The sequence below is a fragment of the Mobula birostris genome, chromosome 2 (assembly GCF_030028105.1).
Source record: "Mobula birostris isolate sMobBir1 chromosome 2, sMobBir1.hap1, whole genome shotgun sequence".
NCBI classification, from domain to species: domain Eukaryota; kingdom Metazoa; phylum Chordata; class Chondrichthyes; order Myliobatiformes; family Myliobatidae; genus Mobula; species Mobula birostris.
In genome coordinates this window covers 89788820-89802209 of record NC_092371.1, presented here as the reverse complement: position 1 = coordinate 89802209, position 13390 = coordinate 89788820, and the positions used below count along the sequence as shown (strand labels likewise).

General features: G+C 42.6%; 1 protein-coding gene across 9 annotated transcripts in view; it reads right to left on the bottom strand.

The window, feature by feature from the left end:
• The window catches only part of ralgapb (Ral GTPase activating protein non-catalytic subunit beta), a 191750-nt gene that overhangs the window by 111154 nt on the left and 67206 nt on the right, over positions 1–13390 (bottom strand). For 6 of the 9 annotated variants that reach the window (XM_072244752.1, XM_072244759.1, XM_072244746.1 and 3 more), the window contains 3 exons: positions 6921–7137; positions 6487–6522; positions 5797–5998 (listed from right to left, as the gene is read on the bottom strand). In XM_072244752.1, the coding sequence (XP_072100853.1) occupies positions 5797–5998; positions 6487–6522; positions 6921–7137 (455 nt within the window). The remainder of the gene's footprint in view (positions 1–5796; positions 5999–6486; positions 6523–6920; positions 7138–13390) is intronic. The other 3 variants (XM_072244783.1, XM_072244797.1, XM_072244807.1) reach the window with 1 other exon arrangement.

The following is a 13390-nucleotide window of genomic DNA, read 5'->3' as shown; positions in this document are numbered from 1 at the left end:
TCGGCCCACAGTGCTGTGCTGACCATGTAACCTACTCTGAAACTGCCTAGAATTTCCCTAGCGCATAGCCCTCCATTTTTCTAAGCTCCCAGTACCTATCTAAGAGGCTCTTAAAAGACTCTATTGTATCTGCTTCCACTACCGCTGCCGGCAGTGCATTCCATGCACCCACCACTCTCAGTGTGAAAAACTTACCGCTGACATCCCCTCAGTACCCATTTTCAAGCACCTTAAAACTATGCCCCCTCATGTTAGCCATTTCAACCCTGTGAAAAAACCTCTGGCTATCCACACAATGAATGCCCGTTATCATCTCATACACCTCTATCAGGTCACCTTTCATCCTCTGTCGCTCCAAGGAGAAAAGGCCAAGTTCACTCAACCTATACTCCTAAGGCACACTCTCCAATCCAGGCAACATCCTTATAAATCTCCTCTGCACTCTCTGTATAGTATCCACATCCTTCCTGTAGTGAGGTGACCAGAACTGAACACAGTACCCCAAGTGGGGTCTGACCAAGGTCTTATATAGCTGTAACATTACCTTGCATCTCTTGAACTCAGTCCCACAGTTGATGAATGCCAACACACCATAAGCCTTCTTAACAACACTGTCAACCTCCTCAGCAGCTTTGTCTCCCCTATCGACACGGACTCCAAGATCTCTCAGATCCTCCATATTGCCAAGAGTCTTACCATTTATATTATAATAAAGGCATCCGTTAGCCTTGTGAGACCATGGACCTGCACCTGGAAAGTCTTCACTCTCCAGGGTGCAGGTCTGGGCAAGGTTGTATGGAAGACCAGCAGTTGCCCATGCTGCAAGTCTCCACTCTTCACGACACCAATTTTGTCCAAGGGAAGGGCATTAGGACCCATACAGCTTGGCACCAGTGTTGTCGCAGAGCAATGTGTGATTAAGTGCCTTGCTCAAGGACACAACACGTTCCCTTGGCTGGGGCTCGAACTCATGACCTTCAGGTAGCTAGTCCAATGCCTTAACCACTTGGCCACATGCTCACACATTTATATTATATTCTGTCTTCAAATTAGACCTACCAAAATGAACTACTTCACACTTAACTGGGTTGAAGTCCATCTGCCGCTTCTTAGCCCAGTTTTGCATCCTATCAAAGTCCCACTGTAACCTCTGACAACCCTCCAGACTATACACAACACCCCCAACCTTTATGCTAACCCACCCTTCTATATCCTCATCCAAGTCATTTATAAAAATCACAAAGAGGAGGTGTCACAGAACAGATCCCTGAGGAACAACACTGACTTGCATGCAGAAATGGTGATGTGGGACCTAAGGCTCACTATTCCCTCTAAGCTGGCAGGTGCGCAGCTGTGCTGTGTAGTAACTGAAATGCTCCCCCACATATAGCCTTTATTATCACGCAGCTGGAATTTTCTTTTATATAATGTCAATATAATAATAAACGTACCACAACCTTTACTTTGAAACATTTTAGAGCTTCAACGTCAATGTTATATTGTCAGCTACATTTCAATCTTCTTTCTAAATACTTATAGCATGCATATTATAAAAAAACCATTTGAAGTGCCATGCAGTTTTCAGGCAGTGTAAAAATTTCATGTTCAGAGCCATGGTTGGCCTACATAGCTGTAAAAAAAATATTAGAGGGGATGTATCTCCTGCCTGATGGCAACAGTGAGAAGAGAGCTTGGCTGGATGGTGGGGGGGGAGGGGGGGGAAAGTTGTGTTGGGGTTTGGGATTTGATGTTCTTGCTACTTGCATGATTTGTTTCTCTGCTGGGTTGGGGAGAGGCTTTGATGTTCTTGTTGACATTTGTGCAAATTCTTTTTGCGTGGAGGGGCTGATGATTGTGCTGCCATTTGCAAGATTTGTTTTTCTTGTGTGGGAGGGGTTGATGAATTTCTTTGAATGACTTGCGTGGTTTCCTTTCTCTGTTTTGTGGCTAGCTGGAAAAGAGTTGTATACTGCATACATACTTTGATAATAAATGAACCTTTGAACCCTGAGGGTGGATGGTATTTTCTTGTGGTTGTGCACCATGTAAATGTGTTTAATGGTGGAGTGGGCTTTGCCCTTGATGGACTAGGCTGTATTCACCACTTTCTGTAGGTTTTTTTGTTCTTGGGCATTGGTGCTTCCCTACCAGGATGTGATACAACTAGTTAGGATCTCTCCAATGTGCATCTATAGAAGAAGATAGTACAATTTAAATATTTGGCTGGGTCTACTTGATCCTCTGATCACACAGACACCTCATCATAAAGAGGCTATTAACTAAGCTGCAAGTTCTACAAGGTTGGACTTGGATTTCATTATCTACCTCCAGGAATATCTAACCAGTGTTAAAGCATTAAAGAACACTTAACAATATATTCCAAAGCTTTGTAAATTCACTGGAGTGATATTAAACAAATTCTAATCATGCTCACTGGTGAAACTGAAATTTTAATATTGCACCTTTAAAAATAACTGAAAGGAATAGAAACAGGATGATCCTGGAAGTTAAGGCAAAGAAATTAGATTGTTTTCATTGGACAAAAATAAATCAAAGACAGTCGCAATCCAGGTCTTTAAAAAGCTTAAAAGATATACAGATAACCAACCAACATAGAATGCAGCAGAAAATTAAAAGGGGAAGGTGCAAATTAATTTCATTTCATTTCATTCAGTAAATAATGAAAAAGTCACCTGGAATCAAGTAAATCTCTGCAGAGGGGTCCTACTGTCAAATTTTACTTTTTGCTGCCCAATGCATACTTATAGTAATACAAGTTGCAGATGGGCAGCCATAACCTATATATACCGAATTCATTTTGTATATTATAAAATCAGAGGTATGATTTCAGGATTATGAATTCATAGGTAAGATTTTTGCACAGAGTGGTGGGTGTGTGAAATGCCCTATCAGGGATGGTGGCAGAGGCAGATACATTAGGAACACTTAAGGAACTTTTATATAGGCACAGAGCTGGAAGAAAGTAAGGGAAGGGTTAGATTGATCTTAGAGTAGGTTCAAAGATCTGCACAACATCGTGTGCTGAAGGGCTGTACCGTGCTGCAGTATTCTAGTTCTATAGTTTCCTTTATGATATGTGCTTTTCCATAGAATCACAGATCTCATCAGTTTTGTGTAGTTAAACCACAGACATCCTCTCTCCTCCCAGAGACCATCAATACATCATCTTCCAAATTAATCATCGGCCATAGTAGTGTAGCAGTTAGCAAGGCGCTATTACAGTTCAGGGTATTCTGGAGTTTGGGGCGCAATTCCAGCAGTGTCCTGTCAGAAGTCTCTGTACGATCTCCCTGTGCAATGTTCAAAGATGTACCGGGTAGGTTCACTGGTCACTGTACATTGTCCTGTGATTAGGATCTGTTTCTGTTCTGTGTTTGTTTTTCTTTCAGGGAGCTGGTATTTGGGGGTTAATGATCATGCTGCTTTTCTTTTCTTGGTTTCATGGCTACCCAAAGGACTGAAGAATTTCAGAGTTGTATGCTTTGATAGTAAATGAACCTTTGACAAACAAGAGAAAATCTTCAGATGCTGGAAATTCAAGCAATACACATAAAATGCTGGAGGAATTCAGCAGGCCAGGTAGCATCCATGAAAAAGAGTACAGTCAATATTTTGGGCCAAGACCCTTCAGCAGGATTAACCTTTGAATCCTTGATTAGATGATGGTTAATTGGGGTTGTGGGGCTTGCTAGAGTGGTGTGGCTCAAAGGACCTACTCCACACTGTATCACTAAATAAATAAATCTGGTCTTTCCTCCTAGAAACTCAAGCTCACCTATCAAGAAATAAGGCAGCCTTTCTGCTTAATATGTCTGTGACCCAAAACTGTGCAGAGCTGGAATTGATCAGGAAATCCCTGCCTTAATCTGTAGTCATAGTGTTAAGTGCAGAATTTAAGCATTGTTGGGAATTTGCTTTAGACTGTGCTAATAAAGAATTCCTGGTTTCTGTCCAAAGCACACAATGTTTACTTGTGTGGTCCAACCAATAAATAGGAATAAAAATAATAGAAACAATCACAATGGCAGTCTTGACCAGGATGGACAAACAACTTGTCCACACAGTTGCTTACAAATTGCTTCCTTCAGCTTAAAGAGCAGAAATACCCTCTAACTTTGCTTTGCTAATGTTCCCAAACCCATACTGAGCCAATCACCAATGAGTTTTTCACTACATGTCAGTATAGCCATTTATACCTTTGGATTGCCAGTATAGCTTGTGCATGGGAGCTCCTGAAGGAGCACATCTCCAATCAAGTTTACTTATGTTAAATACAGGCTAATCCACAGATGTGCATGATATCATGAGGGAGGTCTGAGGATTTGTAAATATGACCTCAACCTTCTTATTTCATATAAGGGAGGCAGAGAGTGGTGCAGACAGCCCAGCACATCTGTAGTTGTGAACTTCCCATGATTCAGGACATTTACAAGGACACGTGTGTCAAAAAGGCCTGTAGGATCATTGGGGACCTGAGTCACCCCAACCGCAATCTATTCCAGCTGCTGCCATCCAGGAAACAGTACCACAGCATAAAAGCCAGGACCAACAGGCTCCAGGACAGCTTATTCCACCAGGCCATCAGACTGATTAACTCATGCTGATCTGAGTGCGTATTTCTATGTTACATTAACTGTTTTATTTATTATAAATTACTATGATTGCACATTTAGACGGAGACGTAACATAAAGATTTTTACTCCTCACGTATGTGAAGAATGTAAGAAATAAAGTCAATTCAATTCAATAGATATTGCCCTATACATTATATGTGCAGAGACCAGCAAATTGTGATAATCAACCTCAGCAGGCACATTTCCCCTTTCCATGCACTGGAGACACACGAATTCAACTGCAACTGACTCATATTATTTGCTAATTTGGTGTTACACCTGTGATTCTGCTCATTAGATCAAGTGGATCATATGGAGATATTTTGTTGCAGATTCTACCTCATTATATTTTCATTCGTAAAATAAAAATAGAATTTAAGCCTTCAACGGTTTAGTTCCTGCCAGGCTAAAATAATTGATTGTATATTGCTCTATTATAACTGACTTGAGGTCATGACAGAGCCAAAGCAGGCAGGTGGAGACTAGCCTTACTCTTTTCAATGATGTAACAAGCCTAAACGCTAACTTTGCTCCATTTTGCTAATCTGTTATCACCATGAATTGCTTGGACCTAATTAAACTACAACTCGTATAAAATCATTGTCACTATTCCACTATTTTACATGGAGGAAGGAGGCTGGGATTCTTCACTCTGCCCTAATGTTGAAAGGATTCAAAAATTCTGAAAATGTCTTTGAACTGGGTTGGCATTCTACCATAAGAAATAACTTGGAAGTGTTTTGTATAACTTGGCTTTCATGCCTGCACTTTGCATGGAGCTTGAAGAGAGCTGGTGCACATCAGTAGGAACTACTGGGATCAGAATAAATACCCATTTCACAATGTTAAGGAAGACAAAGAAACATAAAATTCATTTGAAGTGTAATGTGATCCCATCAGTTTCCTACCAGCTGGATTGAGAGGGATAACAAATCAGCCATGATTGAATGGCAGAGCAGGCTCAATGGTCCAAATGGCCTAATTCTACATCCAAGTTGTATGGTTTTATGAGTTTCGATTACACCTTAATTTCCATTGACCATTTAAAACAAAACTGCCAACAGCTCACCCAAACAGTAATCACAGATAAAACAATTACAACTAAATCATGACAGCTTCTTGTGACTATAGCACTGAGCCTGACAGGGAAAAGAAAGATCACCTGGAGAGGTACACTGGAAGGATCTCTTCGCCTGTTTTCTTACTGCAGAAAATTCGGCAAAGTGTCCCACATGCCTCCGCCCTTCCTGCTTCGTAGTTATCTGGAAATTCATTCGCATCGAAGAGCGGGTTGGCAACCATGTTCTCAGTGGATATCTGGGAGGGCTTCCGTCGGACATCCAGTCCTGCTGGAGTTGTAATACCTGCGGTGAGGAAGAGGTTAAAGGAATCACAAGCCGCTGGTGAGAAGCAACTATTTTACCAACACATTGCCAAACTGAATCAAGTCATGCATTTCGCAGACAGACATATAAAACAAAAAGCAGAACAAGTAGTTTACAAAACCAGGACTTAATGGAAGAAACCAAAGAATTATAGAAAATATACAAAATGGTTAGTGCACAGTCTCAGGTTTATGACGTGATACAAAAATAGCAGGAGATGAGCATGATGGGATAAAAACAAGCACCTGCGGAAGAGCAGATTACAAGGCTTGGCAACGCTCCTCCCCCATTCAAGAGAAACACACAGAATACTGAATGAAGTTAATCGCCCCAGAAAGTGCAACAAGGACAGGAGGCAGATGTTAGAGAAAAACAGCTGGAGCAATTAGAAGGAAAAGGAATGGCTTATGGCAAAAATCATAAAACAGCTGACTGCAATTAAAATAGAATCTACTTTTCCTACTTACAAGATTTATAAGAAAGAAGAATTTGGATAAAAGATGCTGCAAGATAATAGAAATAAAAATGGAAACAAATCAAAGGACAGCAGTTGTTATAATATCGTTAAGATGATTAGTTTTTTTTAATGCTTTAGTCATAAGCAGCTTTCATCTGTTTTTGTTTTAAAACTTAAAAATTTAAGGGTTTTGAGAGGTAGACTGGGCACTACATACAAGACTGGCAACCAGGTAAAAGCCATGAATTTGACAATTAGCATGCAAAAATATGCAAAAAAGAAATAAACAAAAATTAGGGAAACACTGATGTTAAATTAGATTAGGGTTTAATAAATCTGGACTGCAAACTAAATTAAGAGTACACAGACTGTCGATGATATTTAAACTACATTTTATTTTACAATAGAAAGCAGGAACAAACTGCAAGTATTTTGTCACCTTACCTGTCATAGTGCCATCCCTGTTTATGCCACTGTGCAGTCTGCAGTGAACCAGGCCTGCATCGAACAACCACTGACCAAAGAGATTCAATACACTGTTGACCTTGGGGCGGGTTGGAGCAGGTAGAGGTCTTGGCTCCGAGCTTGTTTGGTTCGGGCTAGATAATGGAGAAGTGCTGGAGGTCTGATGTGTTATTTTGGGAGGATGTGCAGTACTTCCCTAGCAAGATGAAAAGATTCAAAACAAACATGCACATAGCATTAGGAGTTGATACAAATTACAATGTTTTCAAATAGGATCGAAAGCCAGAGTTTGAATGTGTAGACACAATGCACACAAAAACAAAAACAGTGTGTAAAGTTCACACAAGCACATGGGAAAACACACATACATTCTGTGGCCACTTTATTAGGTACACCTGTGCATCTGCTTGTTAATGCAGATATCTAATCAGCCAATCATGTGGCAGCATCTCAATGCATAAAAGCATGAAGACGTGGTCAAGAGGTTCAGTTGTTCAGACCAAACATCATAATGGGGAAGAAATGTGATCTAAGTGATAGACTGTTGGTGCCAGATTGAGTGGTTTGAGTATCTCAGAAACAGCTGATCTCCTGGGATTTTCATACAGTTTCTAGAGTTTACAGAGAATGGTGTGAAAAACAGAAAATATCCAGTCAGTGGCAGTTCTGTGGGTGAAAATGCCTTGTTAATGAGAGAGATCAGAGGAGAATGGCCAGACTGGTTCAAGCTGACAGGAAGGCGACAGTAACTCAAACAACACACACAAAAAATGCTGGTGGAATGCAGCAGGCCAGGCAGCGTCTATAGGAAGAGGTACAGTCGACATTTCGGGCCGGGACCCTTCGTCAGAACTAACTGAAAGAAGAGATAGTAAGAGATTTGAAAGTAGGAGGGGGAGGGGGAGATCTGAAATGATAGGAGAAGACAGGAGGGGAGGGGTGGATCTATGTAGTCCATTCAGAGATGGTCTTCTGCACAACTCTGTTGTAACTCATGGTTATTTGAGTTATGCAGACACGAGGAAATCTGCAGATGCTGGAAATTCAAGCAACACACACAAAAAGTGCTGGTGGAACACAGCAGGCCAGGCAGCATCTATAGGAAGAGATACAGTCGACATTTCGGGCTGGGACCCTTCGTCAGGACTAACTGAAAGAAGAGATAATAAGAGATTTGAAAGTAGGAGGGGGAGGGGGAGATCTGAAATGATAGGAGAAGACAGGAGGGGAAGGGTGGATCTAAGAGCTGGAAAGTTGATTGGCAAAAGGGATACCAGACTGGAGCAGGGAGAGGATCATGGGAAGGGGAGCCTGGGGAGTGAGAGAAGGGGGGGGGAGGGGAGCCCGGAGAGCAGGCAGAGTTATAGTGAGAGGGACAGAGGGAGAAAAAAGAGAGAGTGGGGGGGGGGGGGAATATATTAAATAAATAAATAAGGGATGGGGTGTGAAGGGGAGGCCTCCCCCCCTTTTTTCTCCCTCTGACCCTCTCTCTATAACTCCTTGCTTGCTCTCCACCCTCCGGGCTCCCCTCCCCCCTTCTCTCACTCCCCAGGCTCCCCGTCCCATGATCCTCTCCTTTCTCCAGTCTGGTATCCCTTTTGCCAATCAACTTTCCGGCTCTTAGATCCACCCTTCCCCTCCTGTCTTCTCCTATCATTTTGGATCTCCCCCTCACCCTCCTACTTTCAAATCTCTTACTATCTTTTCTTTCAGTTAGTCCTGATGAAGGGTCCCAGCCCGAAACGTCGATTGTACCTCTTCCTATAGATGCTGCCTGGCCTGCTGTGTTCCACCAGCACGTTTTGTGTGTGTTGCTTGAATTTCCAGCATCTGCAGATTTCCTCGTGTCTGCATAACTCAGATAACCATGAGTTACAACAGAGGTGTGCAGAAGACCATCTCTGAATGGACTACATGCTGAACCTTGAAGTGGATGGGCTACTGCAGCAGAAGATCAGAACAAAAGGGATCTCCCAGTGGCCACCTATAGAAACAAAGAAAACCTACAGCACAATACAGGCCCTTTGGCCCACAAAGGTGTACCAAATATGTCCTTATCTTAGAAATTACCTTGGGTTACCCACAGCCCCTCTATTATTCTAAGCTCCATGTACCTATCCAGGAGTCTCTTAAAAAACCCTATCGTTTCTGACTCCAGCACCGTTGCTGGCAGCCCATTCCATGCACTCACAACTCTCTGTGTAAACAACTTACCCCTGGCATCTCCTCTGTATCTACTTCTAAGCACTTTAAAACTGTGCCCTCTCGGGCTAACAATTTCAGACCTGGGAAAAAGCTTCTGACTATCCACACGATCAATGCCTCTCATCATCTTGTACACCTCTGTCAGATCACCTCTCATCCTCCCTCACTCCAAGGAGAAAAGGCCAAGTTCACTCAATCTATTCTCATAAGGCATGCTCCCTAATCCAGGCAACATCCTTGTAAATCTCCTCTGCACCTTTTCTATGGTTTCCACATTCTTCCTGCAGTGAAGTGGCCAGAACTGAGCACAGTATTCCAAGAGGGGTCTGACCAGGGCCCTATGTAGCTGCCAACATTACCTCTTGGCTCTTAAACTCAATCCCACGATTGATGAAAGCCAATACACTGTATACCTTCTTAACCACAGAGTCAACCTGTATAGCAGCTTTGAGTGTCCTGTGGACTCGGACTCCAAGATCCCTCTGATCCTCTACACTGCCAAGAGTCTTACCATTAACACTATATTCTGCCATCATATTTGACCTACCAAAATGAACCACCTCACACTCACCTGGGTTGAACTCCATCTGCCACTTCTCAGCCCAGTTCTGCATCCTATCAATGTCCTGCTGTAACCCCTGACAGCCCTCCACATTATCCACAACACACCCAAACTTTGTGAATTCAGCAAATTTATTAACCCATCCCTCCACTTCCTCACAAGACTCATTCGGCTCATCAAGTCTGTTCTGCCATTTTATCATGAGCTGATCCATTCACCCATTTAGTCGCGGTCCCCCGCATTCTCACCATAACCTTCGATGCCCTGGCTACTCAGATACCTGTCAATCTCTGCCTTAAATACACCCAATGTCTTGGCCTCCACTGCCACCCATGGCAACAAATTCCATAGATTCACCACCCTCTGGCTAAAAAAATTTCTTCGCATCTCAGTTCTGAATGGGCACCCTTCAATCCTCAAGTCATGCCCTCTTGTACTAGACTCCCCCATCATGGGAAACAACTTTGCCACATCCACTCTGTCCATGCCTTTCAACATTCAAAATGTTTCTATGAGGTCCCCCCTCATTCTTCTAAACTCCAAGGAATACAGTCCAAGAGCGGACAAATGTTCCTCATATGCTAACCCTCTCATTCCCAGAATCATTCTTGTGAATCTTCTCTGTACCCTCTCCAACGACAGCACATCCTTTCTTAAATAAGGAGACCAAACCTGCCCACAGTACTCCAAGTGAGGTCTCACCAGCGCCTTATAGAGCCTCAACATCACATCCCTGCTCCTATACTCTACTCCTCTAGAAATGAATGCCAACATTGCATTCGCCTTCTTCACTACCGACTCAACCTGGAGGTTAACCTTAAAGGTATCCTGCACGAGGACTCCCAAGTCCCGTTGCATCTCAGAACTCTGAATTCTCTCCCCATTTAAATAATAGTCTGCCCGTTTATTTCTTGCCAAAGTGCATAACCATACGCTTTCCAACATTGCATTTCATTTGCCACTTCTTTCCCCATTCTTCCAATCTATCCAAGTCTCTCTGCAGGCTCTCTGTTTCCTCAGCACTACTGGCCCCTCCACCTATCTTTGTATCATCAGCAAACTTAGCCACAAAGCCATCTATTCCATAATTCAAATCGTTGATATACAATGTAAAAAGAAGCGGCCCCCAACACGGACCCCTATGGAAACCCACTGGTAACCGGCAGCCAACCAGAATAGGATCCCTTTATTCCCACTCTCTGTCTCCTGCCAATCAGCCAACGCCCTATCCACGTATGCAACTTTCCCGTAATTCCATGGGCTCTTATCTTGTTAAGTAGCCTCATGTGTGGCACCTTGTCAAAGGCCTTCTGAAAATCCAAATATACAACACCCACTACATCTCCCTTGTCTAGCCTACTTGTAATTTCCTCAAAAAATTGTAACAGGTTTGTCAGGCAGGATTTTCCTTTAAGGAAACCATGCTGAGTTCTGCCTATCTTGCCATATGCCTCCAGGTACTCCGTAACCTCATCCTTGACAATCGACTCCAACAACTTCCCAACCACCAATGTCAAGCTAACAGGTCTATAATTTCCTTTTTGCTTCCTTGCCCCCTTCTTAAATAGCAGAGTGACATTTGCAATCTTCTAGCCCTCCGGAACCACGCCAGAGTCTATTGACTTTTGAAAGATTATCGCTAATGCCTCCACAATCTCCACAGCTACTTCCTTCAGAAAATGAGGGTACATTCCATCTGGTCCTGGAGATTTATCTTCCTTTAGACTACTCAGCTTCCTGAGTACTTTCTTTGTCGTAATTGTGACTGTGCACACTTCTCTTCCCTGCCACCCTTGAGTGTCCGGTATACTGCTGTCTTCCTCAGTGAAGACTGATGCAAAATACTCATTCAGTTCCTCCACCATCTCCTTATCTCCCTATCTCCCATTACAATTTTCCAGCGTCATTTTCTATCAGTCCTATATCTACTCTCACCTGTCTTTTACACTTTATATACTTGAAAAAGCTTTTAGTATCCTCTTTGATATTATTAGCCAGCTTCCTTTCATAGTTCATCTTTTCCCTCTTAATGACCTTCTTAGTTTCCTTTTGTAAGCTTTCAAAAACTTCCCAATCCTCTGTCTTCCCACTAATATTTGCTTCCTTGTATGCCCTCTCCTCTGCTTTAACTTTGGCTTTGACTTCTCTTGTCAGCCATGGTTGCATCCTTTTTCCATTTGAAAATTTCTTCTTTTTTGGAATATACCTGTCTTGCACCTTCCTCACTTCTCACATAAACTCCAGCCACTGCTGCTCTGCTGTCTTTCCCGACAGTGTCCCTTTCCACTCAACTTTGGCCAGTTCCTCTCTCATGCCACTATAATTTCCTTTACTCCACTGAAATACCGACACATTGGATTTCAGCTTCTCTTTTTCAAATTTCACAGTGAACTCAATCATGTTATGATCACTGTCTCCTAAGGGTTCCTTCACCTCAATCTCTCTAATCACCTCCGGTTCATTAACTCTGAACTCTGTCTTCCAGTGACTCTTTGACTCTATGTTGTGAAACTTCACAAGATGAAAAGGGTTTGTTTGTTTTGATGTGCAGCCAGGACACCTGGGAAAGCTTCTCTGCTCAAGAGTTACAGGCCAGTGCATTGTCATAAATAAGGACACATGGGATATAGTCAGTAGGTATACAAATCAATTCAATACTATCCTCAACTTCCGTACTTACTGTAGCTAATGGAACAGAAGGGATTTTGTAAGGTTTGCAAAAATCTGGAAAATTGTCAATATATCCTTTCATTAAAAATTAACATGATTTGTTACATATACTGGACATGGAAACATGCAGGGTAATGTGTTGTTTGCATCAAATCAAATCAGCGGGGATGTGCTGGGGACAGCCCATGGCCGTCACGTTTCTGGTGCCAACACATGTCCACAACTCACTAATCCTAACCGAGGGTTAGAGTAATCTACGTAGATTATCTCTTTGAGAACTCCCACTTTGGTATTACGTACCAAATGTTTTGAAGCTAATTTTGGAGCTTTACAGACATCAGTTTAAGGATTAGAATCCTGTTTCCTTGAACCTAGCTTATGGGAGACAAGGGGGAAGACTGCAAGGTAGAGATAAGAGGAATTTTTATGGAATAGATGAAAATGAAAGATGAAAGAAAGATTAGCTTTATTGTAAAAGTACACCGAGACATCAAAATATTCAGTGAAAAGTGTTTGCGTCAATAACCAACACAGTCTGAGGGGGCAACCTGCAAGTCTCACCATGCTTCTGGCGCTACAACAGCATGCCCACAATTTACTAACCTTAACCTATATGTCTTTGGAGTATGGGACGAACTGGAGGACCTGGAGGAAACCCATGCAGTCATGGGGAAGACATACAAACAGCGGCGGGGATGGAATCCCAAATGGTGATAGCTAGTGCTGTAAAGCAATTGCGAAAACCGCTATGCTACTGTGCCTCCCCATCACAAACTTTACACCATTCAATGGTGATATTCTAGAGTGGTGCAGATCAAGTTCTAGTTTATTGTCATTCCATAGCTTTAAGGTGCTTGGAAGTAGGTACAGAGGAGATGTCAGGGTTAAGTTGTTTTTTTTTTTAAACGCAGAGAGCGGTGAGTGTGTGGAATGGGCTGCCAGCAATGGTGGTGGAGGCGGAAACGATAGGGTCTTTTAAGAGACTCCTGGATAGGTACATGGAGCTTCGAAA